The following is a 27,482-nucleotide window of genomic DNA, read 5'->3' as shown; positions in this document are numbered from 1 at the left end:
TGAAAGATAATTACTGTACGGTTACCATTATCTTGTTCCATTTTTAAAACAAGACAATGTGACCACAGTTGGAAGATTTTCAATCTAGAAGGAAAGGTCCAGGGGTGGAACAATGACATCTTTTCATCTTGCTGCTGTATAGATAGTGGAATCCTGTGTCTATATCACAGGCAGGCAAGAATGGGGCAGGTTTGGAAGATGATGCAAGAGGAAAGAAAAACATAGTTTGGCAGTCGTAGGGCATAAATCCCCCCAAAAAGCAACTAAAGCTGAGACTCCAATATCAAAGGGTTGACAAATACACTGGTAGCACAGAAAGTGTCTCCAGAACATATGTACTGTTGCAACCAAAGGAGAAGGCTGAAAGCTAGATGAGTGGCCAGTCAGGTAAACAGATATGCAGATATTTAAAAAGAATAAAACAATACTGAGCATTTTTCCAGCAATACAGGGTGTGGCTATTTTCCTCACTCTAAGTACAAGGCAGTCTGGACCTCTGATTCATTACCTGTAATGCAGTGGACATCCTAAAGCAGGGGTTTTGTTTTTTTTTTTAAACTTATTCCTCAAGGTGCTGTCCCCAGAACAAATAGCAAACCTTGGCCCTGAAAATGCAGCCATGGTTACTGAATCGCAGAGAAACCATCTGAATGCATTACAGCTACAGAGTCTTCAGCTGGCACTAGATGGCGCAAGGACAAGTGTCCAAGATACACAAACTAACGCAAGCACCATTCAGTCAACACATACACCAGCCTCAAATTGTGAGTAGAACACTTTGGAGCTGATCCTGAGAAATAATGAGCATCAACATCTCCCACTGAGGTCAGTAGGGATTGCAGAGGTTCAACACCCATCAGGCACAGGCCCTTGTTTTGGAGTTGTACTATAATGAAAATTCTGAGCAACATGTTTGAACATGGGTGCCTAAAATCAAACACCTAAATAAGTAGCCTGATTTCCCGCCCCCACCCACAAGATACCAAGTACACACTACTCCAGCCAACTAAAATGGGAGCTTTGGGTAACCAGCTGTTGGGGGAGGGGGTGAAAGGGGAAATGGACCATTTCTTCAGTTGTACAAGTTTACATGTAGATGCTTAACTTTATGCACTTATATTCGGAAATGTTGGCCTCCACTTTTATAGTTATAAAAGCAGAGTAGCATTTAGTTACCAGAAACCAAGCCAAGCAGATATGACAGTTACTATAGACAGAATTGAAGTGTACAATTTAAACGAGTGGTCTCCAATCTTTTTAAGCACAAGATCACTTTTTGAATTTAAGTGCAACCCAGGATCTACCCTGCCCGTTCCCTGAGGCCCTGCCCCACTCACTCCAGCCCCCATTGCTTGCTCTCCCCCATCCTCACTCTCTTTCACTGGGCTGGGGCGCATGAGGGGTTCAGCGTGTGGGAGAGGACTCTGGGCTGAGCTTGGGGCACGGGATTGGGGTGCAGGCTCCAGGAAGGGGCTCAGGGCTGGGGTGTGCCAGGAGTGGATGAGGGGTGCAGGCTCCTGCCGGGCAGCACTTACCTCGGTTGGCGGCACAGTGGGATTAAGCAGGCTACCTGCCCCGACCCCACACCGCTCCCAGAAGTAGCCAGTAATAAGTCCCTGTGACCCCGGGAAGGGGGTGGGGTAGCATGTGGCCCTGTGTGCTGCCCCTCCCTGCAGGCACCATCCCCGTAGTTCCTATTGGCCATAGTTCCCTGTTCCCAGCCAACGGGAGCTGCAGGGGCAGTACTTGCAGGCAGGAGCAGCATGCGGAGACCCCGTTTCCCCTCCCTTGGGGCTGTGGGGGTGTGCTGGCCATTTCTGGGAGCGGCATTGGGCCTGGGCAGGCAGGGAGCCTGCCTTAGCCCTGCTGCACCTCCAGACTTTTAGTAGCCAGAGACTGCGATCGACCAGTTGATCGCGATGTACCGGTTGGTGACCACTGGCTTAAACTCTGGGAAACTGGTCCATGTGCATTCCCAGGTTTTTTATTTCACCCCTTACAATCCCCAGTTGCTCTCTCACAAACAAGAGTGGAAGGCAGCATTTCCATCTTCTCTCATACCCTGTCTCCATCACTGAAAAGCAGTAGTGTGGGCTGGGATTCTAGAGAGACAATCAGGGTGATGTAACACATGAATTTCACCAGCAACAGGAGCCAATGGAGGGACAGCACGGGGTGGTGGTAGCAGTCAAACTCTGCTGGCCATGTCACACCATGCTAACAAATGGGAACCACTAGCTGGTGTAAAATACAGTCCACAGACAGCATCATTTCCCTCTCTGATTCCTTCTCGTACCCCATCCCTGAAAGATTTAAACTCAAAGCATGCCTTCCATGCACGGCAGACAGTTGCTTTCTCTTGGGCTCCCCTAAAAAGACATGGAGTCCCAGTGTGCAGAAATCACATGGGTAAGATTGTCCTGCAGAGCTGGAAGTGAGGAAGGGATGATGCCTGTTGCTTTAGTGTCCCTCCTTCAAGGAAAGTTTGGGCCATTGCAGTAGTATTTCCTGTTTCTGTCCCCTGAATAGGGAAAAAGCCATCCAGGATATGAGCTTCAGTGACTGGATTATTAATCCTCAGTATTGAAAGTTAATTGATAAAAGTTTTAGCAATGCTCACAAACGTCTTTCAGTTAGTTGTAGGTTGCATTTACCCAAGCTGGTGCAGTGGGGTGTAAATTACATCTCCAGCCCAGATCTCTGCACTCCTGAGGGAAGTCACCCCAAGAGAGGGCAGGTACTACTCTTACTGCCACTACTCACCCTCCCCAGTGAGGAACAGTAGCTGTTATCAGGGCGTGGGGGTTCACACGAGCGCTGCAGGGGAGGTAAGAACTGCTAGGTTGCTTTTGTTGTCTCAGGAATTGAACTTCTTAGACCCAACAAAATTATTCTCAACACCACTGCCTTACCTGTGCAATCTGCTCCCTCTGTGGCTCTACCAGAGGCAGGAGTTTCCTGATGATCCCAACATGGCATAAAGCTCACCTACTTACTCAGGCTTTTCATTCATTTATTGCTATAACAGAAATGTAGTAGGAGCTACCCATTTGAGACTCTTCTCTGTTGGATGTGTGGATATTAAATTGAATCTTCTAGCTGCCATAACAAGGGGAGCTTTTTGAGTAACTGAATATTCAGATTCCTGCAGTTTGCTTCACTGTGGGTATGGGTTGGGGTTTTTCTGCTTGTTTAAATGTTTGTCATTCTATTTTAGTGGATGAAGTTGGGAAAGTAAGACAGCACCGTACACATTCCAGATGACACTAAGACATAATGCTTTGTACTTTTCAGGTGCTCACTTTTCCAGTGGCTTCAGCATTTGGCTGTGTGCTCTGTATATCCTTTGTCCCACTTCCTGAAGTGTGATTGTTAAACTTACTGTAAGCATGACCCTTTCACTTAAACATTATTGGATAGTACATTTGTGACTAGTATTAAATGAGGATTGATATAATAGGCATCACAGAAAGTTGGTGAAATGATGATAATCAATGGGACACCATAATACAGGATACAACATATAGAGGAATGACAGAGTAGGTCATGCTTGTGGGGTAGTGGCCATTACATGTGAAAGAAAGCATAGAGTCAAAATTAGTGAACATCTTAAATGAATCAAACTGTACCATAGAATCTCTATGGATAGAAATTACATGTTTGAATAATCTAAGTGTAGCAGTGGATATATATTGCCAACCACCTGACCAGGGTGGCAACAGTGATTGTGAAATGGTCAGGGAGATTAGAGAGCCTACAAAACTCTGAGAATTATTATTCTGAGAATACAAGGCACTGGTGAGACCTCACCTAGAATACTGTGTGCAGTTCTGGTCTCCCATGTTTAAAAAGGATGAATTCAAACTGGAGCAGGTACGGAGAAGGGCTACTAGGATGATCCGAGGAATGGAAAACTTGTCTTATGAAAGGAGACTTAAGGAGCTTGGCTTGTTTAGCCTAACTAAAAGAAGGTTGAGGGGAGATATGATTGCTCTCTATAAATATATCAGAGGGATAAATATAGGAGAGGGAGAGGAATTATTTAAGCTCAGCACCAATGTGGACACAAGAACAAATGGGTATAAACTGACCACCAGGAAGTTTAGACTTGAAATCAGACGAAGGTTTTTAACCATCAGAGGAGTGAAGTTTTGGAATAACCTTCCAAAGGAAGCAGTGGGGGCAAAAGATCTATCTGGTTTTAAGATTCTACTCGATAAGTTTATGGAGGAGATGGTATGATGGGATAATGGGATTTTGGTAAGTAATTGATCTTTAAATATTCAGGGTAAATAGGCCAAATCCCCTGAGATGGGATATTAGATAGATGGGATCTGATTTACTATAGAAAATTCTTTCCTGGGTATCTGGCTGGTGAATCTTGCCCATGTGCTCAGGGTTTAGCTGATTGCCATATTTGGGGTCGGGAAGGAATTTTCTTCCAGGGCAGATTGGAGAGGCCCTGGAGATTTTTTTGCCTTCCTCTGTAGCATGGGGCATGGTTGACTGGAGGGAGGCTTCTCTGCTCCTTGAAGTTTTGAACCATGATTTAAGGACTTCAATAGCTCAGACATGGGTGTGGTTTTTCATAGGAGTGGGTGGGTGACATTCTGTGGCCTGCGCTGTGCAGGAGGTCGGACTAGATGATCAGAATGGTCCCTTCTGACCTTAGTATCTATGAATCTATGAGAAAACTCAATAATAAATGGGAGATTTCAACTATCCCCATATTTACTGGGTACGTCCCCTCTGGACATGATGCAGAGAGAAAATTTCTAGATACCCTTAATGACTGTTTCTTGGAGAAGCTAATTCTGGAATCCACAAGGGGCGAGGCAATTATTGATTTAGTTTTAAGTAGTGCATAACGTCTGGTCCAAGAGGTGAATACAGCTGAAGTGCTCAGTGAGAGCGACTGTAATGTAATTAACTGTAACATCCTGGTAGGAGGGAAATAGCAAAGAAATCCACCACAGTAGCATTTAAGTTAAAAAATGGAAACTACACAAAAATGAGGACGGTAATTAAACGGAAATTAAAAGGAATAGTCACAAAAGTGAAATACTTGCAACCTGCATGGAAACTTTTTAAAAACATCACCAGAGAGGCTCAAACTAAATGTATACCCCAAATTAAAAAAAACACAGTAAGAGGATCAAAAAAATGCCACCATGGCTAAACAAGTAAAAGAGGCAGTTGGAGACAAAAAGGCATCCTTAAAAATTGGAAGCCAAATCCTACTGAGGAATTTAGAAAAGAATATAATCTCTCACAAGTCAAGTGTAAAAGCATAATTAGGCAGGCCAAAAAAAGAATTTGAAGAGCAACCAGCGAAAGACACAAAAACTAACAGCCCCCCCCCAAAAAAAAGTACATAGGAAGCCTGCCAAACAGCCTCTGATCAGTGGGTCAACTGGACGATAAAGGTACTAAAAGGGCATTCAAGGAAGACAAGAGTTCTTGCAGAGAAGCTAAATCAGAGATGGGCAAACTACGCCCTGCAGGCCACATCCAGCCTGCAGGACCCCCCTGCCAAGCCAGCTAGCCCCCGGCCCCTCCCCTGCTGCCTCAGCTCACTGCGCCGCTGGCGCAATGCTCTGGGTGGTGGGGCTGTGAGCTCCTGCCAGGCAGCGCAGCCGCAGAGCTGCGGCCTGACCCGGTGCTCTGTGCTGCGCGGTGGCATGGCTGGCTCCAGCCGGGTGGCACGGCCGCCTCTCCTGGTACTCTGGGCAGCGCGGTAAGGGGACGGAGGGGGTTGGCTAGAGTGCAGGGGAGTTTGGGGTGGTGATCAGGGGGCGGGAGTGTGGATAGGGGTCGAGGTGGTCAGAGGGCAGGGAACAAGGGGGTTGAATGGGGGCAGGGGACAGGGAGCTGGGGGGGTTGGATGGGGCAGAGGTCTGGGGGGGCAGTCAGCAATGAGAGGAAGGGTTGGATGGGGTGGGGGGGGCAGTTGGGTGGGGGGTCCGGGAGCGGTCAGGGGACGGGGGGATTGGGGGGCAAGAGTCGGGGAACAGAGGGGTTGGATGGGACAGGAGACCCGGAGGAGCCATCAAGGGGCAAGAAGCAGGGGAGGTCGGATAGGGGGTGGGGCCTGGGCCACACCTTGCTATTTGGGGAGGCACAGCCTCCATACAATTTTGGAAATCCAATTTTGGAAAAAAAGTTTGCCCGCCCCTGAGCTAAATTCATTTTCATAAATTCTTTGCATTGGCCTTCACTGAAGAGGATGTGAGGGAAATTCCCACTCCTGAGTCATTATTTTTAAGAGACAAATCTGAATAACAGTCCCAGATTGAGAAGTAGAAGGTGGCTTTGGAACAAATTGATAAATTAAACAGTTATAAGTCACTAGGACCAGATGGTATTCATCCAAGAGTTCGGAAGGAACTCAAATATGAAATTGCATAAGTACTAACTGTGGTATGCAACCTATTACTTAAATCAGCCTCTGTACCAGAGGACTGGAGGATAGCTAATGTGATGCTGATTTTTTAAAAAGGCTCCATAGGTGATTGTGGCAGCTGCACGCTGGTAAGCCTGACTTCAGTATCAGGCAAATTGGTTGAAACTATAGCAAAGAACAAAATTATCAGACACAGATAAACACAGTATGTTGGGAAAGAGTCAACATGGCTTTTGTAAAAGGAAATCATGCCTTACTAATATATTAGAATACTTTGAGAGCATCAACAAATGTGGACAAGATTGTTCCAGTGATATAGTGTACTCGGACTTTCAGAAAGCCTTTGATAAGGTCCCTCACCAAAGGCTCTGAAGCAAAGTAAGCAGTCATGGGATGGGGGGAAAGGGTCCTCTCATGGATCAGTAACTGGTTAAAAAATAGGAAACAAAGGGTAGGAATAAATAGTCAGTTTTTACTGAGGAGAAACGTAAATAACGGAGTCCCGCAAAGATCTGTATTGGGACCAGTGCTGTTCAACATATTCATACATGATTTGGAAAAAGGGGTAAACAAGGAGGTAGCAAAATTCGCAGACAAATACAATACAACACAAAATTACTCAAGATAACAGTTAAGTCCAAAGATGACTGCAAAGAGTTACAAAGGGATGTCACAAAATTGGGTCACTAGGCAAGAAAATGGCTTAAGAAATTCAGTGTTGATAAATGCAAAGTAATGCACATTGGAAAACATAATCCCAACTATGAATACAAAATGATGGGGTCTAAATTAGCTGTCACCACTCAAGAAAGATCTTAGAGTTACTGTGGATAGCTCTCTAAAAATATCCACCCACTGTGCTGTGACAGTCAAAAAAGCTAGTAGAATGTTATAAACCATAAGGAAAAGCCTTGATAATAAGACACAAAATATAATGCCACTATATAAATCCATGGAACAACCAGACCTTGAACAAATGCACATGGTTTTGGTTACCCCATCCCAAAAAAGATTCTTAGAATTGGAAGTAGTACAGAAAAGGTGCAACAAAAATTATTAGGGTTTGGAACAGCTGCCATATGAAGAGAGATTGAAAAGACTGGGACTGTTCAGCTAGGAAAGGGACAAATGAGGGGAGATACGACAGAGGTCTGTAAAATCATGAATGGCCTGGAGAAAGTGAACAAGGACGTGTTATTGACTCCTTCACATAAGAACCAGGAATCTCCCCATGAAATTAATAGGCAGCAGATTTAAAACAAACATTCTTCACACAATGCACAGTCACCTATGAAACTCATTGCCAGGGGATGTTGTGCAGACTATAACTGGGTTCAAAGAAAGAATTAGACAAGTTCATGGAAGACAGCCATTGATGGACTTATTAGCCAAGACGGTCAGGAACGCAACCCCAGGCTGTGACTGCCAGAAGCTGGAACTGGACAACAGGATGGATCACTCAATAATTGCCCTGTTCTGTTCATTCCCTCTGAAGCATCTGGCACAAGCCATTGTTGGAAGAGAGGATATTGGGCTAAGTGGACCATTGGTCTGAGCCAATATGGCCATTCTGATGTTCTTAATTTAGTCATTTGAAGAGTGGGAGAATGACAAAAAATTCTTTGTAGAAGGATGAGCATATCAATAGGGAGGTTTGGGGCTTTGTGGGGGGGCAGTTGTTTTTTTTGACACTGCACAGCCTTGTGCATTCAATATATGGCTCTTTCAAGCAGAGACAGAAGTCAAACATGGCAGTAATAGTTTATCTGGGAAGTGGGAGGGGGTAAAGAATAAAGTTCCTAAATACTATTACTAATTATTGTGATTACTTGTGTCTTAAAGGTAGATTAGCTTAGTATCAAAAAGCATTTTCTTATTCCCATTACTGTAAATATGACCTTTGATAGGATGAATACTTAAGATCTCTCTCTCTCTCTCTCTCTCACACACACACACACACACACACACACACACACACACACACACACACACACACACACACACACACACACACACACACACACAAGTAATTTGTAAATTAGCAGCAGGCACTATTATCCTAAAGTTAATTTGCTTATATTATAGATATATAATTTGATTTCCACTGCTGCTTTCATATCCTGCCACACAAACTCCTGTTTTAAGTGTTAGTGATAACATTCATTGGTTTTTCCATATTGTTATTGAACCGGAACAGTGACAGACTAAAATTCAGAGTTGTAGTTTAGCAAATACCTGCCCTATTGCCCCATTGTTTAAAAACGCTAACATTCTGTAGCACTAATGAGCTTTTTTGTTTGTTTTCCAGAAGCCTAGAACTCACATGGGAGTTGATAGAACAGATCATTTAGAAAGCTAATCAAGCTATGAAAATTCAGTGGATAAAGAGCTGCAGCTCAGCAAGAATTATGGAGGCTGAGTCTCTCTGGGATGCTAGAGCATAATAGTGTCTTAAAAAGCAACAAACTGATCCAGCACACAATTTCATGACGCAAGTATAGAAAACAGCTGCTATTTTGCTGCCATAGATTAAAGAGTTTTAGGATTCCTCCAATCCTTTCAAGACAAGTTGGTGTCTGATGAAAAGACCAGTGAAGGCTTCAGATTTATACACATTACAGAGGAGCCTCAATTACTCAGGAGACTGATACAGCGATATAGATTGTTAGGCAGCCAGTGTGCTGTGGCCATGGCTTTACATATTGACCAGTTCAGTCTCATTGCTTTTACTTTCCTGTCTATCTTAGCCATTTATTGTTTCTTCTTCTATTTTGGTTGTAAGCTCTTCAGGGTAGGGACTGTCCTTGTACAGTGCCATGGGAACCTAGTTGATACCACAATATAGAGCCTTTCATCTTTAGGTTGCTGTTTGAATCCTCTCCACATAAGTAGTGACAGGCTGTTACCATTCAATGGCTGAGAATTGAATGGGCCATGGAGACTCAGCTATTCTCATCCCTAGAAGTGCCACTCCTGACTAGGGTTGAAGCATATGGCTGTGACAGCATAGAGTAAACTTGCTCTGCTGCTTCTCGTGCTGTAGTTCTTGTGGGAATAAAGGACTTCAGTTCTCAGAAGAGGCACCTTAGTGCTTCCCAGTACACTAAGTTCACACTTCTTAAAAAAAATAATCCAGAAAACATTGTGTTTTATCAACATATAGATTGTGTCCAGTATTTAAAATAGGAAGATTTTCATGGCAAGTCCCAATATTTTAAACAGTGACAGATAAATAAACAATCCTTTACCTCTTGCTTTGCATAATTGCCATGGATTCTTGTCAGCAACACAAGCAAAAGACAAACATTCATTTTGCAATTGCAGAAGTCTGTGGAAAAAGAAGACAGTGTTCTGTTTAAGTACATTTAAAAAGAGGTAGGATAATACAGTCTAGAAAATACTGTTATTCTTGTTAGAAAGTAGTATAATAAATCATATTTCAAATATTTGTTCATGTCTTTGTATTTTTTCAAATGTGACAGTGTTATGGGAAGCCTTATGTCCTTTGGTATTGCTTTATGAACATATCTACCATTGCTAAAGGTTATCTCACATCTATTTCTCTGCTGCAGTAGTTAAGGTGTCAGTTATCCCATTGCATTCATTTTCTGTATGAAAGAAGATTGTTGCATTTATTTAAATATAAAGGATCTTGTTTTTTAATCAACCTCAGCAAATGCACTTAAATTGTGTCAGTGGATCAACTTTAACTACTGTATTTAAAGATTCAGCTGTTTAGTTTTATTAAAAACTCCTGTCTCAATTAGATGTGAAAGCACTAAAAGTTTGAGCTCCACAGTTTACCCAAGTGGAATTCCACTTGCATGTCAACTAAATTGCAGAAGAAAATGTTTTTATATTCAAGGTAACAGTCTGCACTTCCATTTAGAGGTAATAAGTCACAGAAAGAATAGCTGCACTACGAACCTCAAATACCTATAGTACTAGTGAAGGACACTGTTCCTCTGCCCATGTGCCTGGGCATGATTCTGCTTCCAATTATATCAGTAGTTGTTCAGCCTTTAACTTTAATCAGAGCGGAACTGGGCACTTGTTTTGTACTGTCTGTGGAGTAGACTTTTAAATGCAAATGGTTTTAAAACCTTAAGATCCTTGATTCATTTTTGTGAAGTTAGTCAGTAGTTGATACCTTTGGTATTACAGTAAACACTTGGGCATATACATTTTAATAGTAACAAAATTAGATAGAGTAGTAGTACCAACTATTTATATACACTAATATCTATCTCAAGGGAAGGTCATGAGGCATAATTTTTGTTTGTAAAGTAATATGAGCACTTTGGATGAAAGGCTCTGAAGAAATGCAAGTTTTTATTCCCCAATGTACCCCTTTTAGAGAACACTGCCGTAGAACAGTTCTTCAACGATGGAATTCATAGGAGTTTTCATTCAACCCTCTAGTAACTTAATCACTGAGTGTAGTGTCCTTTTGGCTTGTGACTAAAGTGTGACGATTCCAAGTGTGCTTGTTGACTTGGTGTCTGAGAATATCCTCTGCTGTGAGCATCAAAGGAAGTGTCACCATCACACTTGTATATGTACAGCCAATCTACCACACACTAGAAGCTACACTATAAAGCAGTGAGAGTGAGGTTTTATGTATTTAGCTGAGAAAGAAGGAATTTTCTTTATAGTAATCCCTTCTTTTAAGTTGTCACTGTCATTTACACAGCACCCAATACACTTCTGGAGTTAAAGACCTAAAAAACAAGAAACATAAGAACGGTCATACTGGGTCAGACCAAAGGTCCATCTAGCCCAGTATCCAGTCTTCTGACAGTGGCCAATGCCAGGTGCTTCAGAGGGAAAGAACAGAACAGGTAATCATCCAGTGCTCCATCCCTTGTTGCCCATTCCCAGCTTCTGGTAAACAGAGGATAGGGACACCATGCCTGCCCATCCTGGCTAAAGGCTCAAACTACATAGCTCATGAAGTCATTGTATAATAATACATACTTTGAGGAAGCAAACATTTTGAGGACTGCATTGTCAAGACGGGTGCTTCTCCCTTCTCATTACTATACCTAAAAGGTGAGCAATCAACCAGTGCTCAAATAAATTCTGATGAGAATCATGTATTTCACACAGCCAGTGTACTCATGCTTCTAGGCAGTCCTTAAGCTTTACAATTCATTTTGCAAGATAAAAATGGCCTGTGGCAACAAAACCATGGGCCAGATTCTGATGACTTTACATCAGTATAATACAGCGTACCTCCAGCCATAAGATCAGCATCTGATGCTGAATGCTGCTGCTTCTTTGAGTGGTGCCCCTGTGCATGCTCCATTCTAGGTGTCGGTGCATCCCTGCGCCAGAGATCGGAGATTTTAGGTAGCAATGCTCAGTCAGGATGCGCGCGCGCAGCAGCTGTCTGATGGTGTTGGTGGCGCCTCGTGTAGCGCGCGTATGACCCAACCCCTCAGTTCCTTCTCTGCCGTCCTCGGCTGCAGACAGAGCTTAGTGGCAGTGCTGCCTCTTCGAACATCTCTAGAAAAGAAAATCGTTTACATCGTAATTTTAGCTTCTTAGCTCTTAGATAGTTTGATTAGACTTTACTTAGCCAGTTATTTTAAAAAAAAATCTTTTTCCCTTCAGTTTTAGTTTGCTTAGATTAGCAGTAGAAATAGAGTTTTCTTTTAACCAATTTCTACATTTTTCTTCACGTTTCCTTTCCCAGTTGCGGGAAAAATCATCAGACACTATGCCAGGCTCATCCAGTTTTAAGAGATGCTGTGGCCATTGTTTGTACGGCTGTGTCTGCCATATCCATTGAGGCCTGTAGAGCTGTGCAGGCTAACATTTGTCCCCCGGTCATGACAGCCTTGAGCTGGGGTGTTTGTCTTCAGGAAGATCCTCTAAGAGTTCCTGCAGTTTGCCATAATTAGAGAAGTCATAATTTGACTGCAGCCGAGGACAGTAGAGAAGGAACTGAGGGGTCAGGTCGAGCATGCGCTACAAGAGGCGCCAATGACACCTTGAGACAGCTGCTGTGCACACATGCTCTGACCAAGCGCTGCTACCTAAAATCTCTGATCTCCGGCACAGGGACATACTGACACCTAAAGTGGAACACCCACAGGGACACACATCTCAAAGAACCATTGTTACTGCACAAAGTGAGTAACTTCTTCTTTCCACTATTGAGTATTCTTTTAAAAGAGAACACACCCATATAAGTAAAATAGTTAAATCCAGGATGTTAACAGTAAGAAAGTCCCTTTTTGCTTAACCACCATTGTAATATTTTGCACGAAAGAAGTTAAACCACATTGCTGATTGCGAGGTCTGTGATTTATTAAACCAGGCTTAATGTCATGGCTTCTTAAACTCTGGTTTCATGGTAAAAAAAAAAGTTTGAAGTGTGGAGAGAGAAGGAATGGTTCAGTGGTTGGGATGCTAGCCTGGAACATGAGATACCAAATTCACAGCCATGAAAAACATGTCACAGACAGTGAAATCTGGTCTCCCCACCGTGAAATCTGGTCTTTTGGGGGCTTTTACCTTATACTATACAGGTTTTACGGGGGAGACTGGTGTTTCTCAAATTGGGGGTCCTGACCCAAAAAGCAGTTGCAGGGGGATCACAAGGTTATTTTAGGGGAGTAACAGTATTGCCACCCTCACTTCTGCGCTGACTTCAGAGCTGGGCATCCGGAGAGCAGTGGCTGTTGTCCAAACACCCAGCTCTAAAGGCAGCGCCCCACCAGTAGCAGCGCAGAAATACCGTATCATGCCACCCTTACTTCTGCGCTGCTGCTGGTGGTGGCTCTGCCTTCAGAGCTGGGCTCCCGACCAGCAGCTGCTGCTCTCCAGCTGCTCAGCTCTGGAAGCAGCGCCGCCGCCAGCAACAACACAGAAGTAAGGGTAGCAGTACCACAACCTCCCCAACAATAATCTTATGAACCCCACCCCCAACTCCTTTTTGGGTCAGGACCCCTACAAGTACAACACTATGACATTTCAGAATTAAATAAATGAAATCATGAAATTTATGATTTTTAAAATCTTATGACCATGAAATTGACCAAAATGCACCATGAATTTGGTAGGGGCCTAATCATGGATTTCTTCTGTGACAGTGGACAAGTCACTTGCTGCTCTGCCTCAGTCCTCCTTCTGTAAAATGAGGAGAATATCACTGTCTACCTCACAAGGTGCTTTTAAATACATTAAAGATTGTGAGGCATTCGGGTACAATGGTGATGAGCGCCATGTAAGATATCTAGATAGAAGGTGATTAATTAAACCTGCATTGCTGTCCCATTCATTGACATCTTCCTACTAAAAAACATTGATTTATTAAATATCCTGAATCCAAATCCAATTTCAGGCCTCAATGTGGCATTAATGCCAGACACAAAAAGAAAAAAAAAGTAGTGAGCAATGGAGCCCAGAAGGAGAGATTTTAATGGGAACTAGTAGGATCACTCCAAGGGAGCGATGGGTACAAGAGACTGAAAGGTGTATTGGTTTTAGTAAGTTTGCAAAAATTAAGTTCCAATGTGAATGGTTCCATCAGATCCATGCACTGGCTCACTTTTCATTCAGCAGTTCCTGGAATGCTCCAGTCATCATGCTAGCAAGCTGAGCCTTATGACAAGTAGTAATTAGCCCAATACCAAAACTGCAGAACGCTCTTCATTGATATTTTAAGGCATTTTAAAACTTAAGAGGTCATCCATCCAGATGGGTATTTTTTTAGAATCTGCAGTTAACATCAGAAGAAATAAGTCTCCTTCCTCAGTTATGAAATGTTGTGGGAATAAAGGATTTGTCTGGCTATGAATGGTTTTGAAATGTAAGGATTGTTCCCAGACAGCTCATTTCATTTTATTAAAATTAAATTTTCAGTTTCACGTTATATTAATCATACTTTTACCAAGTCTGAAATCCTGAAGTTTGTTCCTCCCTTAAATGAGCCAATACCCTTGGGCTACAAATTCACAACAAGGAGCGAAAAGATGGGGAAATACTTCTTTGGTTTACTGAAAGCCAGAAGTTTAGTTGCTGTTTCTCTGCTTTGGAAAGATGTGAGTTAAGTTTTCTACAAGCATGGGAGAGCTTTGTGTTATTGACAACTTTTCCCTTAATCCACATCTGTAGACAATGGCTCTAAAAAGCCCATTTGATGAGCCGTGCCCCCTACATTAAGGAACACTGTCAAATTAGTACAGATTAATACAAGTTAGTAAAACTCTCTAAGTGATCATTTAGACCCCTATTTTGCCATTGGATCTGACCAGGTCTGGTCCATCTATGCAGTTCCAATTGCAGAATTGGGGTCTTCAATTATTAGGAATATTCCAAAAACTTTAGTTATGCCTCTGATTTCCCTCCTCTTCTTCCTCCCCTCCCCATCCTCCCAGCCAACATTTTGGACAAGTAACCTTTAGTCAATTTTGCTCATTTGTAATTTGTCTAGTATTGGCAGGGTCTCATGCACTAACAGAATGCTGCAATTTTGGGGATGCGTATGTTGCAAAAGAATGTTTATTTTTAAGAGTCAAACAGATCTTTAACAAACATTTCTATCAGCCTTAGATTTTGGCAGGTTTTTAACTAAGCCTCCATTTAGTATGTCCCTTTAATTCTATCCACTGTATTTCAAAGATGCCAAAACCCTGTTGTGATTGGACATGTCACAATACCAGAAGAGCTGCAGCTTTGTTTTGTAAAAATCATCACTCTGTCCATTGCTAGGAGCTGCAGCATACACTGCAGAATATATATCTAGCAGTCACTACAGAGGATGATCCAACCTCGGAACGTATACCAAACTTCACAGGCTTCTGGAGTGACTCAACTTACTGAGAAAACTGTCCAGTAGGAGAGTAGGAAAGTTACTCAGTTTAATTGATTTGGCAGGAGTAAAGTTCACAAATCCCTCTGAGTTAACAAAGAAGAAAAAGTTTGTTGGTACACTATTTCAGTACCTGCTTTTATATGGAACTAGATTATGTTTAGGAAAAGAAAAAGCCTAGTGCTATCCTAACATCCCTGAGAAGGAGAATATTCCATCAGCCTAGTGCCCAGGAAGTCCCAACTGAGTATTCAGGTACACTTAAATCCTTGCAAAACACTAACAAATATCAGATAGGTGTCCTTGAGAAAGCAATTCCATGGCTGTTAATATACTATTTTTTTATAAAAAGCCTGGAATATTTGCCTCTTAATTGTAATGATTTGAAGAAAATAAGAACAATCATACTGGGTCAGACCAACACTCCATGTAGCCCAGTATCCTGTCTACCCACAGTGGCCAACCCTAGGTTCTTCACAGGGAAGGTCTACCTTGACAGAGAAAAACTGGAAAATGTAGAATACTTTGCCTATCTTGGCAGCCATTTCTCACAGAGGGCAGACATAGACATCAAGATTCAGCACAGAATTCGCGGTGCCAGCCTTGCCTTTGGCAGACTGTCTTGCTGGCTGTTAAACAATCACAACATCAGAACACACACTAGACTTTTAGTTTATAAAGCAAAGGTAATCCAAGCTCTCCTCTATGACTCTGAGACTTGGGTGACCTATAGAAAACACCTGAAAAATCTGGAACACCAGCACGTTCTTCAGAAGATCCTCAACATAAAATGGGAGGATTGCAGCACTAATGTCAGTGTCCTCACAGAGGCCAGCATCTTCAGTGTTGAGGCCCTGATTATCCAACACCAGCTGAAGTGGAGTGGGCACAGGATAAGCTTTCCTGATGTATGCTTACCAAAACAATTGCTGTACGCCCAACTCACCAAAGGAGAAAGGAAATGGGGAGGCAAAAAAAATTAAAAAATGCTTTAAAGACACCCTCAAGATAAACATCAAGAGATGTTGCATCAACACCACACACTAGGAGACAGTAACCCAAGATAGGGATAACTGGCGAAGGCTTGTCAGAAAAGGAATGTCCACTTTTGAGGAAAATTGCCTTGCCCTGGTCATAGAAAAAAACGCCATAAAAGAGAGGACAGATGACTGTCACACAGCAATCAAGGCCCAACCCTGACTTCTAACACCACCTGTAATGTCTGCCAATAAGCCTGCAGCTCAAGGATCAGACTTGTCAGTCACCAAAAGACCCATAAAAATAAAACCTGTGAAAGAGATCATCCTCGTCCTCAAGGGATCGATGATGACAAAAGGGAATGAACAGAACAGGCAATCATCGAGTGATCCTTCCCCTGTCATCTACTCCCCAGTTCTGGCAGTCAGAGGCTATGGTCACAAAGCATGGGGTTGTATCCCTGACCACCTTGGCTAATAGCCATTGTTGGAACTATCCTCCATGAACTTATGTAATTCTTTTGTGAACACAGTTACAGTTTTGACCTTCACAAAATCCTGTGGCAATAAGTTCCACAGGTTGATTGTACCTTGTATGAAGAAGTGCTTCCTTTTGTTTGTTTTAAACCTGCTGCCTATCAATTTCATGGGGTGATCCTTGGTTCTTGTGTTATATGAAGGAGTAAATAACAATTCCTTATTCATTTTCTTCACACCATTATGATTTTATAGACCTCTATTATATCTCCTCTTAGTTATCTCTCTTCCAAGTTGAAATGTCCCAGTCTATTTAATCTCTCCTCATATGTAAGCTATTCCATAACCTTAATATATTTTGTTGTCCTTTTCTGTACATTTTTCAATTCTAATATCTTTTTTGAGATGTGGCGCCGGCGACCAGATCTTCACGCAGTATTCCAGATGTGGCTATACCATGAATTTATATAGAGGAATTATATTTTCTGCCTTGTCTATCCCTTTCCTAATGGTTTCTATCACTATTAGCTTTTTTGACTGCCCCTGCACATTGAGTGGATGTTTTCAGAGAACTATCCACAATAACTCCAATACCTTAACTTGACACTTCATAACTAACCTACCCCACCTAAGTCTGAGCATCTAATGTAACCTTTTTGTTCTTAAGGGCATCTCCCTTTATTTTAAAAAGCCGGAAATCTTATGTTCCTGTGTAATTTGTGGCATAGTCTGATTTAAGACTTCAGTTGCAGTTATGTACTGCATCCTGACAGATGTGGCTCATTGCATGGAGGCTGCACCTTCCTCAGGATCATTCCCACCTGGTTTGTTTTCAACTGATGCAGCCATTTAGCCTGCAGCCCTATTGTCTTAGGATAAGACCTTATTAAATCCCTGTGATCTCTCTTCAGGAAAAAAAGAGAGCTGAAGCTTCTTTTACATCCTACTTTCTGTGCCAATTATTGCTGTATGTCTCCCCTCAGTTTTGAATCTGCAACCTGGATAAAGTCAGCAGGCGGCACCCCTTCCAGAGGTGCTGATCTAATACATCTAGAGAGTTGTAGAGAAATATGACTTGATGGAATTATCCTCATTTTATAGTATGTAAATAGGGAAACAAACCATTTACCAGAATATCCCCTAGACAGATTACTTATGTCAAGTGTCCTGTCAAGTGTCAAACATGGATCTGCTGCTGTTCTAGTTCTCAAGAGCATATTAGAAAGACAGGAAGTGGAATCCAGGAAAAAAAGGGGCAAATTCAGAAGCAGAAGTCAGTTATTTCTGCTCATCTGAATCAAATCATCTCTTCATTTTTGGAAAAGCTAGTATGTCAGACTGTAACAGTTGTGACCAAGGGCGTCTATCTCAGTGAAACTGGATGGAAACGGGATTGAAAAGACAAGCCTTCAAATTAAGGAACTCCAACTCCCAACACACCTGGTCTATACTACGGGGTTAGGTTGAATTTAGCTGCATTAGGTCGATTTTATAATGAATGCGTCTACACAACCAACCCCATTCCGTCGACTTAAAGGGCTCTTAAAATCGAGTTCTGTACTCCCCAGTGAGGGGAGTAGCGCTAAAATCGACCTTGCTGGGTCAAATTTGGGGTAGTACAGATGCAAATTGACAGTATTGGCCTCCAGGAGCTATCCCAGAGTGCTCCATTGTGACCGCTCTGGACAGCACTTTGAACTCTGATGCACTAGCCAGGTACACAGGAAAAGGCCCGGGAACTTTTGAATTTCATTTCCTGTTTGGTCAGCATGGCGAACTCAGCAGCACAGGTGACCATGCAGACCCCCCAGAATCGCAAACAAGCTCCATCTTGGACCGAAAGGGAGACACTGGATCTGATTGCTGTATGGGGAGAAGCATCTGTGCAGGCAGAACTCCGATCAAAAAGAAGAAATGCAAATATATTTGCCAAAATCTCACAGGGCATGTTGGAGAGAGGCTACAACAGGGACACACAGCAGTGCTGCGTGAAAGTTAAGGAGCTGAGGCAAGCCTACCGAAAGACAAAGGACCTCACCTAGAATACTGTGTGCAGTTCTGGTCTTCCATGTTTAAAAAGGATGAATTCAAACTGGAGCAGGTACAGAGAAGGGCTACTAGGATGATCCGAGGAATGGAAAACTTGTCTTATGAAAGGAGACTTAAGGAGCTTGGCTTGTTTAGCCTAACTAAAAGAAGGTTGAGGGGAGATATGATTGCTCTCTATAAATATATCAGAGGGATAAATACAGGAGAGGGAGAGGAATTATTTAAGCTCAGCACCAATGTGAACACAAGAACAAATGGGTATAAACTGGCCACCAGGAAGTTTAGACTTGAAATTAGACAAAAGTTTCTAACCATCAGAGGAGTGAAGTTTTGGAATAGCCTTCCAAGGGAAGCAGTGGGGGCAAAAGATCTATCTGGTTTTAAGATTCTACTCGATAAGTTTATGGAGGAGATGGTATGATGGGATAATGTGATTTTTGGTAAGTAATTGATCTTTAAATATTCAGGGTAAATAGGACTAATCCCCTGAGATGGGATATTAGATGGATGGGATCTGAGTTACCCAGGAAAGAATTTTCTATAGTATCTGGCTGGTGAATCTTGCCCATATGCCCAGGGTTTAGCTGATCGCCATATTTGGGGTCGGGAAGGAATTTTCCTCCAGGGCAGATTGGAGAGGCCCTGGAGGTTTTTCGCCTTCCTCTGTAGCATGAGGCACAGGTCACTTGAGGGAGGCTTCTCTGCTCCTTGAAGTCTTTAAACCAGGATTTGAGGACTTCAATAGCTCAGACATAGGTGAGGTTTTTCGTAGGAGTGGGTGGGTGAGATTCTGTGTCCTGCACTGTGCAGGAGGTCGGACTAGATGATCAGAATGGTCCCTTCTGACCCTAGTATCTATGAATCTATGAGGCAAATGGTCACTCCGGATCAGAGCCCCATACATGCCACTGCTATGATCAGCTGCATGCCACTCTAGGAGGGGACCCTACCACTACCCCACCACTGTCCGTGGACACCTGCAAGGGGGGGGAATCTCACGCAACAAGAAGGAGGATTTTGTGGATGAGGAAAAGGAGGAGGAGGAGAATGCGCAGCAGGCAAGCAGTGAATCCGTTCTCCCCGGCAGCCAGGACCTTTTCATCACCCTGGAGACAATACCCTCCAAAGGTGGGATCCCCGACCCTGAAGCTGGAGAAGGCACCTCTGGTGAGTGCACATTTGTAACTACAGTACAGGGTTTAAAAGCAATAGTGTTTAATGTTTGATTTTCCCTGACGAATTAGGATGCATTCACGGCCAGTACAGCTACTGGAAAAGTCTGTTCACATGTCTGGGGATGGAGCGGGAATCCTCCAGGGACATCTCCATGAAGTTCTCCTGGAGGTACTCTGAAAGTATTCTGGAATCATTGCAGCACAAAGCATGGTAGCAAATGGTCCTGGGTTTTGGTCGCATTCAAGCAACATTCGGTCTATATCTTTCTGTGTTAGCCTCAGGAGAGTGATATCATTCATGGTCACCTGGTTGAAATAGGGGATTTTTGTAAGGGAACAGTAAAAGGACCCTGTTCATGCTGGGCTGTTTGCGCTTGGCTAAAAGGGATCATCCTGGAGAATAGCCACGCGGTGGGGTGAAGGGAGGTGTGTGCTGCACATCCACCCGAAAACTGTAGCCCCTCCTTTTAAATGTGAAATCCAACCCATTGCTTGCTATGGGAAAGGATGGTGCTGAAGTTTGAAACCATTCCCACATGTTATGTGTAAGAAGCCAACACCGCGTATCCTTTGCCTTATCATGGCTGCATGGAAACTGAATTCTGATGCCCAGCCATGTGTGATGTGTCACCATACCGGCAGGCGCTCAATATAAAAGTCAAAATGCGACCTTGTACTTAAAGCACATGTGCTGTGTGCTGTGAATTGCTTGATTCACTGTGAAAGAGTCTCCCTTTTGTTCTCAGAAGTGTATCATCTTAAATTTTACTCCCCCTTTTTATCTCCCCCCAGGTGCAAATGTCTCTAGGTTCCCCCTATCATTCCGTCCCTGAGGTTATTGCAGATTAGAAGGCGGAAAAAAACGCACTCGTGATTACATGTTTTCCGAGCTCATGCAGTCCTGCGACACTGATAGGGCACAGCTGAATGCCTGGAGGCATTCAGTGTTAGAGGCTAGGAAAGCATTAAGTGAACGCGAAGACCAGAGGCAGGAGGTGATGCTAAGGCTAATGGGGGAGCAAACGGACATGATGAAGCATCTGGTGCAGCTGCAGGAAAACCAATAAGAGCACAGACCCCCGCTGCATCCATTGTACAACTGCCTGACCTCCTCCCCAAGTTCCATATCCTCCTCACCCAGATGCCCAAGAACGCGGGGGGGAGGGAGGAGGCTCCGGGCACCCAGCCACTCCACTCCAGAGGATGGCCCAATCAACAGAAGGCTGTCATTCAAACAGTTTGATCTGATGTGTGGCTAGAATAAGCAATGTGGCCTTATCCTTCCCTCCTACCCCACCCAGGCTACCTTGTCAGTGATCTCCCTTTTTTTAAAAAATAAATAAAGAATGAATGGTTTCAAAACAATAGTTACTTTATTTCGAAGCGGGGAGGGTGGTTGGCTTAGAGGGAATTAAAATCAACAAAAGGGGTGGGTTTGCATCAAGGAGAAATACACACAACTTATCACACCAAAGCCTGGCCATTCATGAAACTGGTTTTCAAAGCCTGTCTGATGCGCAGAGCGCCTTGCTGTGCTCTTCTAATCGCCCTGGTGTCTTGCTGCTCAAAATCGGATGCCAGGTGATTTGCCTCAACTTCCCACCCCGCCATAAACATCTCCCCCTTACTCTCACAGATATTATGGAACACCCAGAAAGCAGCAATAAAAATGGGAATGTTGGTTGCGCTGAGGTCTGACCTAGTCAGCAAACAGTGCCAGTGAGCTTTTAAATGTCCAAAGACACATTCTACCACCATTCTGCATTTGCCCAGCCTATAGTTGAACTGCTCCTTACTACCATCCGTGTACAGCTTCATGAGCCAAGGGAGCAAGGGGTAGGCTGGGTCCCCAAGGATAACTATTGGCATTTCAACATCCCCAATGGTAATTTTCTGGTCTGGGAAGTAAGTCCCTTCTTGAGGCTGCTCAAATGGCCCAGAGTTCCTAAAGATACGAGCGTCATGCACCTTTCCCGGCCATCCCATGTTGATGTCGGTGAAACTCCCTTGTGATCCATCAGCGCTTGCAGCACCATTGAGAAGTATCCCTTGCGGTTTACGTACTGGTTGGCAAGGTGGTCTAGTGCCAAGATAGGGATATGAGTTCTGTCTATTGCCCCACCACAGTTAGGAAAACCCATTACAGCAAAGCCATCCACTATGACCTGCACATTTCCCAGAGTCACTACCCTTGATAACAGAACATCAATGATTGCATTGGCTACTTGGATCACAGCAGCCCCCAAGGCAGATTTGCCCACTCCAGATTGATTCCCGACTGACCGGTAGCTGTCGGGCGTTGCAAGCTTCCACTGGGCTATCGCCACTCGCTTCTCAACTGTCAGGGCAGCTCTCATCTTGGTATTCCTGTGCTTCAGGGTGGGGGAAAGCAACTCACAGAGTTCCAGGAAAGCAGCCTTATGCATGCGAAAGTTTCACAGCCACTGTGAATCATCCCAGACCTGCAACACTATGCGGTCCCACCAGTCTGTGCTTGTTTGCTGGGCCCCAGCCCCACTGCCACCATGATGTCCCAATTGCCACAACCTGTGCTTTCAGGAACGTCTGTGTCCATGTCCTCATCAAAATCATCCTCGTGCTGGCGTCTTTTAGCCTGGTTCTGCATATACTCCAGGATAAGGCGCGAGATGTTTAAAATGCTCACAACAACAGCGGTGAGCTGAGCAGGCTCCATACTTGCCGTGGTATGGTGTCTGCAGGAGAGCAGAGTTGCAGTGGAAGCAGAGAATGACGACGGATGCCACGAGAATAGATATTTATACAGAACGACAAGAGGACCTGTGAGGTGGATTCATGGCACCAGGAGAGCAGAGTTGCAGCGGAAGCGGTGGATGATGACTACTAGCAGTCATACTGCACCATCTGCTGACAGCAGCACCCAGGACACAGCAGCAGCGGTGATGGTGAGCTGAGCTGAGCTGAGCTGAGCGGGCTGCATGCTTGCCGTGATATGGCATCTAAACGGAAAAAAGGTGCGAAACGATTGTCTGCCGTTGCTTTCATGGAGGGAGGGGTGACTGACGACATGTATCCAAAACCACCCACGACAATGTTTTTGCCCCATCGAACATTGGGAACTTACCCCAGAATTTCAATGGGTGGCAGAGACTGCGGAAACTGTGGGATAGCTACCCACAGTGCACTGCTCCATAAGTTGATGCTAGCCATGGTAGTGAGGATGCACTCCGCCGACTTAATGCGCTTAGTGTGGACATATGCAATTGACTGTTTAAAATCGATTTATAAAAAATCGACTTCTATAAAATCGACCTAATTTTGTAGTGTAGACATACCCAAGTTGAGCTTCTAACCAAACCCACTCAGGGCCAACAATGTCTTTAAGCTTTCTTCATAAAGAGAGGCTCTCTTGTGGATCAGTATATATAGCCTCCATTGAAATACAGTATAGAGATAGCCAGCAAACTCTCCCAAGAACAAGGTAAGTCCTCCAAGTGCTCATAGCTCTAGTTTATTATGTCAAGTGTCCTGTCTGTCATGAATGACTTTAGTATCTCTACTCAGCCCCTACACAGTTAAATCAAGGGTCTTATCTCAAGTATCCCAGTTGACCCCAATTGCCTTACTGGAAATCAGGGACAACAGTTGGCTTGTACCATATAAGGCTTTATCAAAATTAACACCAGAGCCTTTAATTGTACCAGGAAGCAGATAAGTCATTGCAGTTATCAGAACAAATCTGTTTCCTTACTTTAGCAAACAGGCAATATACATCTGTCTATGTGCTTGCCCCCTTCTTTTTGACCATCAGCTGTACTTCAGTTTCAGTCTGCTTTTGTAATCCCGGTTAATGAGGATTTTCTTCTTCTCGTGTTTCAGTCCTGTTGTGCAGGGCTCACAATCAGAATGATTGTGCAGTTATATACTAAATGCAGGAGCATTTCTTGGTTGGCTAGCAATGGCGGCATGCCACATTTACCTTCAAGATTTTAGCAGGTATTTATTAACCTTAAAACCTTTGTTTTAACAGCATCTCACTTATATTCTGAAGTCTCTTTGGGGTTTTTAATTTTATTTTTTTATTGCCAAAGGAAAAAGTGGAGAACAGAAGAACTAAATAGGGCTTCTCATTTTCGGTTTTAACTGATAAACCCTAATACCCCTGAAACAAAACAAACACACACCAAAAAAAACAAAAAACCTCTCCTGTGTTTGTCTTGTAAAGAACAGAAAAACCACCAGAAACAGTTATGTGTATCTAAATGCTTGTCTACACAGAGCAGTAATGTGGACTTCAGGATATGATTTCTAAAGTGCGTTAACTGGTCTGTGTAGAGTAGACCCTGCTGGTGCACACTAAAGGTTCCCTAGTGCACTTTAACACAGTGCTGTTTCAAACAGCACTATGATGTTAAAGTGCACTAGGGAAAGTTACAAAGAGATTACTCATTACAGCAGTTTAAGTTGTAAATGAGTAATTATATACATTACTCTTTATGGCGTATACAAAGAAAGCCCTGGAAAAAACAATTTCTGGACATCTACATACAACTCAAAAATTGTAGAAAATAAATCCTGAAAAAGTAAATTAATAAACCCTGAAAAAACCTTGGAGAAGTTGCTTGATCCAGGATTAATTGTATGGAAGCCCTAAACATAAGCTTTCACAAATAGACATGGGACACTTTTTTTTGTGGTACACTCCTCCACAGAATTTTCTATTAGATAAATACAATTTTTATTTGTAATGTGGTTAAGATTAAATGTTGCTTCAGTTATGGGTTGGTGCACAAGTTCAAGCTGCTCCTGGTCATCTTTAATTTGGATTTTGGTGTATTTGAATATTTATCAGATGTCAAAAAAAGTGGGTTAGACACGAGCTCTCCATACATACTGCATGAACTGAGAATATTTGACAGTTAGAGGCAGGATGTAAGTTCTGTGTCCTTCATACATTTATTATCTGTTCCAGCTGTGCCTCCAGTTCCAGTTGTACATTTAAGTACTTTTATTTTACTCACAGCTTTAGAGGCATTTGAACAGAGAATTATCAATGCCTAGAATGCCAGATACCATACAATTAATCCTGGATCAAGCAACTTCTCCAAGGATCAACAAGATCTGGTTGCTCAACTAAGTATTCTTCCAAAAAAGGAAGAAAATTGTACTTACTAGACCTGATTCTTTTACATCAGTGTAAAACAGGTGTAGGGTGCCACTGCAGACACCAATGGTCTAACTTGCATTGTTTTTCTATGGAATGGTTGCTATCACTTAGCATGATTGCTGTAGTCCCATTTTCATGGGAATTTCAATATATTTCTTCAAATATTAGATTTGAGTAACCAACACTTGACTTGTGCCCTCAAACGTGGTTCTACTTGCTGCCATCTACACAAACATATTTGATGGTGCCTAAAAGTTGCTTGACCATCTCTTTAGGATGGTTGCCCAAATCCAATAGCTTTCCAAACACTACTAAGCCCATTTTTCCCGAGGCACTTTACAGGAAGGGAGGGGCTAAAGATATCAAGGAATTTGTCAAGGGCTGTAATGCTGCACTTGAGAGTTTTGTATTTAGAGCATGATGACAGTCTTATTTGTCATGATAATGCATCTTTGAAAATATGTATTAATGTTCCTGTCACAGCATGGGTGCTTCTTTTAATAAAGAACAATAAACACAATTATAATTTGACATGAAATTATCATTCTACTTACACTCAGGTGCTAAGTAAACCCTTTAAAGAGTTTAACTACAATTTATTCAGGATAAACATGGAAAATGAAAAAAGTTGCAGTTAGAATCATTTCACTATTTTTCAAGTAACAAACTAAAAATATTTTGCTTGTGAAGAATTTTCTGACTTTTCTCAAGGATGGCAACTCTTTTGTAACAGATATCAGCTTTCTACAATAGTAAAGCAGTTATATTATTTTCTCAGAGTGGGTGTACTGGAGTGCAAAATATATTTATCGAAAAGCTTCCATGAATTTAGGACTTAAAAAAAACTAGCTGGGAGAACCTACTTCCTATTTCTCAGTAGTCTTTTGATGACTTACTCATATGAAAGCATCCCTAGATTACTTTGCCTAAAGGAACAGTTGTCCTCTGCCTGTCTTTTCACAGCAAGAGCTGGAAAGAGTGAAAGTACTACTTTGGAGTAGATGTATCTTTGATCTGGATATTGGGCACGTACATGGTGATGAATGTCACAAGAGCCTAGGTAGGACCTTTCTTCAGGTTTAGGATTTCATTTCTTCAAAAACACTAGGTGAAAGTTTGCAGTGTTAAATGTTGCAGGTGACAATATCACTGGTCTACTTGAAAGGCATATAGAAGGTTTCTGAGTTTTCTCTTCCTTGCCCCATTAAACTAGAATTAAACCCCAACTTTATCTTCAAGAAGAAAACAAACATCACTATGCAAATACTTATCAAGTACACCATACATTATATTAGAAGTCAGAATACGGACATTTGAACAGGTTTCCTAGAAAGTGAGGAAAGCTGCCCCCATCCCATTTGTCCAAATAGAGCTTTTTAAAAAGAGATTCCTACCTACATATGTTGTCCAACTGTCTGGTAATTACATCACCCCAGCATGACTGGCTTGGTCTTTGCCAAGAATGTGCAAGACTAGACACAATAAGGACAAAGCACTAGGAAGCCTACTTCAATCTAAGCATATTTATAAAGCACCCATGACTGTGGTATCCAATATTGTAAAGTACTTTGAAGATGAAAGTGTTATTAGGGCAGGGAACAATCCTGCATTGGCAGGGGATGGTGTTAGATGGTCTTTTCCACTTCCAGTGATGATTTCATGAAACCCTATATCAGGGGTTCTCACCCTTTTATTTTCTGACCCCCCTCCCCCGCTATAAAAACTCCACGGACCAGCTGTGCTACAACTGGTTTTCTGCATACAAAAGCCAGGGCCGGCGTTAGGGGGTAGCAAGCAGGGCAATTGTCCAGGGCCCCACACCACAGGGGGCACTGTGAAGTTAAGTTGCTCAAGTTTCAGCTTCAACCCTGGGTGGCAAGGCTCAGGGCCCTGAGCTGCAGTCCTATATGGTGGGGCTTTGGCTTTCTGCCCTTGGTCCTAGCAAGTCTAATGCCGGTCATGCTTGGCGGACCCTCTGAAACCTGCTTGCAGCCCCCCCCCCCACTGCCTCCCCAGGGGGGCCCCAGACCCCTGGTTGAGAACCACTGCCCTAGATCATTATTCACCAGTTTCTACAAGGGCAAGATTATCCCCATGTATTTTCCTCTCAAACCAGGCAAATCATTTTGAGGAGCCTTTTATTCCTTGACTTCTGATCCTACTGTTCTGACTCCCTTCCGTTTAAGTTTAGTCTCCACCATTCTGAGGAAGTAAGATTTAGGTTTGCAATAGCAAATATTCACATCAAAAACCCAATTCTGGGGCTACAGTCATCCAAATGCAGATGGGCAACATAACATGTTACCAGCCACAGCTTCAATTTTGAGTACTCACAAGCAGTTAATGAATGAACTACAGCCCCAGAAATATTCACAAAAATTATGCAAAATAATTGTGATTAATAAGTGCAAGAGTCAGTCTGTTCCTGGACAGT

General features: G+C 43.0%; 1 protein-coding gene across 1 annotated transcript in view; it reads left to right on the top strand.

Annotated features, from left to right (window-relative positions):
* OTOA (otoancorin) overlaps positions 1 to 9,852 on the top strand; it is a 61,929-nt gene extending 52,077 nt beyond the window's left edge. Inside the window, exons 28-30 of the mRNA XM_043494541.1 lie at positions 572 to 764; positions 3,295 to 3,383; positions 8,712 to 9,852. Coding sequence (XP_043350476.1) covers positions 572 to 764; positions 3,295 to 3,362 — 261 coding nt within the window. The 3' untranslated portion in view covers positions 3,363 to 3,383; positions 8,712 to 9,852. The remainder of the gene's footprint in view (positions 1 to 571; positions 765 to 3,294; positions 3,384 to 8,711) is intronic.
* The last annotated feature ends 17,630 nt before the right edge of the window (positions 9,853 to 27,482 follow it).

Source organism: Dermochelys coriacea, chromosome 10 (genome assembly GCF_009764565.3).
Source record: "Dermochelys coriacea isolate rDerCor1 chromosome 10, rDerCor1.pri.v4, whole genome shotgun sequence".
In the NCBI taxonomy this organism is placed as follows: domain Eukaryota; kingdom Metazoa; phylum Chordata; order Testudines; family Dermochelyidae; genus Dermochelys; species Dermochelys coriacea.
The sequence above is the reverse complement of the archived record's forward strand: the minus strand, read 5'-3'. Positions and strand labels throughout refer to the sequence as shown.